The 6,000-nt window shown below is 46.4% G+C and overlaps 1 protein-coding gene across 1 annotated transcript in view; it reads right to left on the bottom strand.

The window, feature by feature from the left end:
- LOC144603802 (cytochrome P450 2K1-like) overlaps positions 1 to 6,000 on the bottom strand; it is a 38,331-nt gene continuing 32,331 nt past the window's right edge. The window contains exons 15-17 of the mRNA XM_078417510.1: positions 5,726 to 5,913; positions 3,641 to 3,782; positions 1 to 238 (exon numbers count right to left, since the gene is read on the bottom strand). Of these exons, the coding sequence (XP_078273636.1) occupies positions 60 to 238; positions 3,641 to 3,782; positions 5,726 to 5,913 (509 nt within the window). The 3' untranslated portion in view covers positions 1 to 59. The remainder of the gene's footprint in view (positions 239 to 3,640; positions 3,783 to 5,725; positions 5,914 to 6,000) is intronic.

Raw genomic sequence — 6,000 nt, 5'->3', positions numbered from 1 at the left:
TGTTTTCTCACAGATTTCCCTTGACAAAAATGTTTATTCTGTCAAAGGATGTGTTGACATCAGCGACGTACAGCGCACACGTTTTGGTACTTCGGGGATGATGTGAGGCCCACACCAGACACAAGCTCCAGATTGTTCACATTCGGGGGAACTTGAAACCGGAACTTCTGTATCAGAGTGGTAAAGAACAGGAAGAGCTCCACCCTGGCCAGGGATTCTCCAGCACAGGCCCTGCGTCCTGCAAAGGCACAAAGATGTCAACGTTGCTCCACTAGATCCAAAGTTTGATTGATTAATCAATCAAAATATAGAAACATAGAAAATTAGGTGCGGGAGTAGACCATTCGGCCCTTTGAGCCAGGGCCGCCATTCAATACGATCATGGCTGATCATCTAAAATCAGTACCCTGTTCCTGCTTTTCCTCCATATCCCTTGATTCCTTTGGCCCTATAGTTTCAATAGTCAATTTATTTGTTACATACACATAAATGTGCAGTGAAATGAAAGATTACCCACAGTCCAACAATAAGACCAATAAAAATAAGCCATAAAAATATGTAATGACACATACAATTATAAACCAACACCAAACAAAAAGAAACATCCATCACAGTGAGTCTCCTCCAGTCACCTCCTCACTGTGATGGAAGGTCAGAATGTCTTTTCTCTTCCGCTGCCGTCTTCTCCTGCGGCTAAATCTAATTCTCTCTTGAAAACATCCAATGAATTCTGTGGCAGAGAATTCCACAGATTCACAACTTTTTGGGTGAAAAGTTTTTCCTCATCTTAATCTTAAATGGCCTACCCCTGGTTCTTAAACCGTGACCCCTGGTTCTGAACACCCCCAACATCAGGAACATTTTTCCTGCATCTAGCCTGTCCAATCCTTTAAGAATTTTATATGTGTCCATAAGACCCCTCTCATCCTTTAAATTCCAGTGAATACAAGCCCAGTCAACCCAATATATGGCATGAAACAGGCCCTCCTGCCCACCGAGCCAACGCCGACCATGAGTCACATGTTCGCACCAGCTCTGTTATCACATCCACTCCCTACGCACTAGGGGCAATTTTACAGAGGGCCAATTAATCTACAAACCTCGGGATGTGGGAGGAAACCAAAGCACCCGGAAAAAACACACGCAGTCAAAGAGAGAACATGTAAACTCCACACAGACAGCATCCGAAGTGAGGATTGAACCCGGCTCTCTGGCGTTGGGAGGCAGCAGTTCTACGAGTTGCTGCACCGTGCTGCCCTCAAATCTTTTCACCTTCACTCCAAAATAATTAACAGTAATATTTTTCTCATGGTAATGCAAGTCGAATAAAAGCCATTTTAACTCCCCTTCCCATTCCCATACTGACCTTTCTGCCTTTGGTCTCCATCATTGCAACGGTGGTGGGTGGATGGAACGAGCTACCAGAGGAGGTAGTCGAAGCAGGTACTATTACAACATTGAAGACACTTGGACAGATACATGTATGTGTAGTTGTATATATACACACACACACGCACACTCACACACACACACACACACACACACACATAAACATAGCACAAAAAGTAAGGAAATTTGTGTTTGGTAGATTATTTCTTTGTTGTAACAATGCTTCTTGGCAATAAATCTTATACCGTTGGAAAGCCTGTTTATTTCCCTTTTAAATGGTGCCACATTTGTAAGGAACATGCATTTGTGGGATGAGCAGCAGAGCTGAGTATGTGGGTTGCGCCCATGAAAAATCTGCCAAATCTTCTCTGCCAATGCCAAACAGCTTATTCTGCCATTGACTCTTGTTCGGTGTTGTTTGGTGGATTGGATGATTGAAGTCTGAAGAAACCAGACATATTGGCAATTTAACAATTTATTCATTTAATAAACAGGAGCCTCAGTAGCGTGTGGAAGAACCATACACAGCCACAACAGCCTGGCACCTCCTCCTCATGCTGGTCACCAGCCTGGTCACACACTGTTGTGGGATGGCATCCCATTCTTCAACCAGCATTTGTCGCAAGTCAGCCAACGTGGTTGTGTTGGTCACTCTGGCACGAACAGCGCGCCAAGCTGATCCCACAAGTGTTCAATGGGGTTGAGGTCAGGACTGCTGGCAGGCCATTCCATCCTCTCCACTCCCAAATTCTGGAGGTAGTCTCTGAGAAACCCTGCTCTGTGGGGGCGAGCATTGTCATCTTGGAGGATAGAGTTCGGTCCCAGACTGTGGAGATATGGGATTACCACTGGTTGCAGAATCTCATCTCGATATCTCTCTGCATTGAGATTGCCTCCAGTGATGACAAGCCTCGTTTTTCCAGTGAGGGAGATGCCGCCCCACACCATCACACTGCCTCCACCAAAAGATGTTACTCTATCGGTGCAGCAATCAGCATAGCGTTCTCCGCGTCTTCTCCACACTTTGACCCTATGATCCAACTGCCGTAGGCAGAATCTGGACTCATCGCTGAACATAACGTTCCTCCACATGTTCAGGTTCCAGTGCACGTGTTGCCGACACCAGCGCAAACGGGCCTGACGGTGAAGGACAGTCATGGCAGGCCTCCTGGCAGCCCTATGAGACCGGAGATCGGCTGCGTGCAGTCTGTTCCGAATTGTCTGGGCAGAGAGACGTCGGCCATATCGTCCTGCAAACCTTGACTGCAAATCTGTAGAAGACAGCCTACGGTTCCTAAGTGCTGACAGGGTGAGGAAACGGTCTTCTTCGGGTGTCGTCTTCTTGGTACGCCCACTTCGCGGCCTGTCTCTGACATCCCCCGTTATATGGAACTTGGCCTTCACTTTGGAGATGGTACTAGGGCTCACTCCAAATAATGCTGCAACTTGGTTTTGCGGAACACCAGCTTGAAGTTGCCCTATCGCACGGGCCCTATCCAGATCAGTCAAACGTGGCATGCCGATTCTTGGAGCAGACACCTACTGACCACTGTAGCAGGGCCCATGCTCACAGATGCTGCCAATCAGGTGCCAATCAGGCACCTGATTGTCAGCACCTGGGGGTACCAGAAGCTCAAAACAAGAGTCAATAGCAACAGCAGAATAAGCTGTTTGGCATTGGCAGAGAAGATTTGGCAAATTTTTCATGGGCGCAACCCATATACTCAGCTCTGCTGCTCATCCCACAAATGCATGTTCCTTACAAATGTGGCACCATTTAAAAGGGAAATAAACAGGCTTTCCAAAGGTATAAGATTTATTGCCAAGAAGCATTGTTACAACAAAGAAATAATCTACCAAACACAAATTTCCTTACTTTTTGTGCTATGTTTTATATACATCAGGCCCTCATCTACTTGTCGCTCCACTGCGATTTCTCTTCTACTTGTCGCTCCACCGCGATTTCTCTTCAAGGTATGTCCACTTTGAAGAAGTTCTCCTCCTAAGAAGGGTCTCGACCCGAAATGTCACCCATTCCTTCTCTCCCGAGATGCTGCCTGACCTGCTGAGTTACTCCAGCATTTTGTGAATAAATCCACATATATACATCATACTTTTTTGTTTATTACATAGCTTGCAGAGTGGTGGGTTTAAATATTCAGTTGTGCTGTTGCAAGTAGAAATGTAATTATTCCGTCTGGGATGTATGACAATAAAACCAAAGATGTCCAAGAATGGAGAAACACCTTACCCATGGAGAATGGAGCAAAAGCATTTCTCTTCACAAACTTCCCTTCAGCATCCAGAAAGTTGGAAGGGTTAAAGTCCCTTGGGTTTTCCCACTGAGTTTTATCGAAAAGCACTGAGGTCAGTAAGGGTATCACGGAAGTGTCCTGAAAATATAATTTACAATCGCTGTTGTTATTCTGTTTGAAAAGCATTGCTGAAAACATGTCCACAGAAGGGGAATTAACAATCTGGGCAGCATTTCCACTCTTCTAACTCTTACTCACCTCCAATTTCCATCACTCTGCCCGCATCATCACCCTCAGTGACATTAACCTCTGGAATTCTTTCTCAAAACCTCTCCGTCTCTCTGCCCATCACTCATCTTAAAGTTGGTTCTTCAAACCTATGTCTTTGATCGAGCTTGGTCTAATATCTCATTAAGTGGCTCAGTGCCTAACTTTGGCAGGTAAAGTTCCAGAGACACACCTAGGGATTTTGAACAACATTTCTTTCCATTTATTTGTTCCAGGATGTGGGCATTGCAGCAAGGTCAGGTGGTATTATTGCCCATGCCCCTGACCTAAGGAGGCAGTGAGGAGTCAACCACTATTGTGCGGATTTTAACACAAACTGCTGATGCTGGTTTACAAAAAAAAGGCACAATGTGCTGGAGAACTTAGCGGGTCAAGCAGCATCTCTGGAGAACATGGATATGTGATGTTTCAGGTCGGGATCTATCTTCAGACCCAAAGTCTGACGATAGATCTGAAAAAGGAGTTTGAAGAAAGGTCTCGACCTGAAACATCACCTATCCATGTTGCCATAGATGCTGCCTGACCTGCTGAGTTACCCCAGTACTTTGTATCTTTTTCTACTATTGTGTTGATCTGGTCGTACCAGGGGATAAGCAACAATTTCCCTTAGAGTGGCACAGCTGGTGAAGCGCCAGAGATCCCGGTTCAATCCTGACCTCGAGTGCTTTGTGTGTGGAGTTTGCACGTTATCACTGTCACCTCCAGGTGCTCCAGTTTCTTCCCATATCCTGAATTCGTTCAGGTTTGTAAACCTCAGTCGGCCTCAGTAAAATCACTCCTAGTGTGTAGGGAGTGCATGTGAAAGTGAGATGACATAGAACTTGTGCGAACTGGTGATCAACGGTTGGTGTGGACTTGGTGGTCAGAAGGACCTGTCGCCATGCTGTATCTCTAAACGTAACTAATTATGGGCATTAGTGGACCAGGTGTGTCTTTAAGTGACACTGTACCTCCAGAGTCTTCATTACCTGAACTATCTTTTTTCCAATTTAATCACTTACCTTTAATTATTCTTCAGCTCCGTTGCAGATTGTGCCGATGTCACCGGAGGCAACACATGCTGCTGCTGTTAATCCTGTACATTAACCGCTGTGTGGCAATGCACATGGGAGTTGGGAATAACTCCTCATGATTCAGCCCTTAGAATCACATAACACCACCTAGGGCAGCATGGGTGGCCACCCTCTCAATGCCACTCCATCAATTCCCTTCCAAAAGCAGACAAGACACCAGAAGCCATCCATATACTAAAACTCTCATTTGTTTGTTTGTTTGTTCCTGAACTACAGCGTGACAATTTTAGGCCCACTTTACTCACCGTCGTCCCTTTGGTGCTAATGGAAGAGGTTTTATTGAAATCGGTGTTATATTTTTTAAGTTATTCATGTTTTAAAGTTTAAATCTATCTCCTAGGGAGGGAGGGGGGGAGGGAGGGGGAGGATAAGGAGGGTTGAGGAGGATGGAGTGGGGGGAAGGGGGGGGAGGGGAGGAGGAGGGAGGGGGGAGCAAGGAGGGAGGAGGAGGGGGGAGGGGAGGATAAGGGGTGTTGAGGAGGATGGCCTGGGGGGGGAAGGGGGAGGGGAGGATGAGGGATGGGGGAGAGGTGAGGGGGGAGGAGAGGGTGCTGCACCAATGCAGGAGAGGTTGGGCACAACGGGTCCACTTGGTCTAGTGTTATATAAAATTGCACAACAAAATTTATGAGCCTAAGACATCAACAATCCACTTGTTCCCTCCCTGGAGTAAATATCACAATATCAGGAGCCAATGAGCCACCCACTTCCTTTATCTACCTTTGGGATGAAATATCCTTTAAAGTTTACGTCCGCTGTTGTTGAATGCAGGAGGCTCATTGGGGCAATGTTGCCAAATCTCTGAACTTCATGGATCACCGCGTTGGTGTAGGGCAAACTCGTCCGGTCTTCAGCTCTGGGCGACCGTTCTGACCCAATGATACTGATGATTTCCTCGTGAACTTTCTCTGGAAACCAAGGGCACCGTTAAAGCACTGGGCGGCAGGGCTAGAGCTGGAATTCACACACGGGACACACAGTAATCAATCAGACCG

Source organism: Rhinoraja longicauda, chromosome 21 (assembly GCF_053455715.1).
Source record: "Rhinoraja longicauda isolate Sanriku21f chromosome 21, sRhiLon1.1, whole genome shotgun sequence".
Lineage (NCBI taxonomy): Eukaryota > Metazoa > Chordata > Chondrichthyes > Rajiformes > Arhynchobatidae > Rhinoraja > Rhinoraja longicauda.
This window is presented reverse-complemented; position numbering and strand designations above follow the sequence as displayed.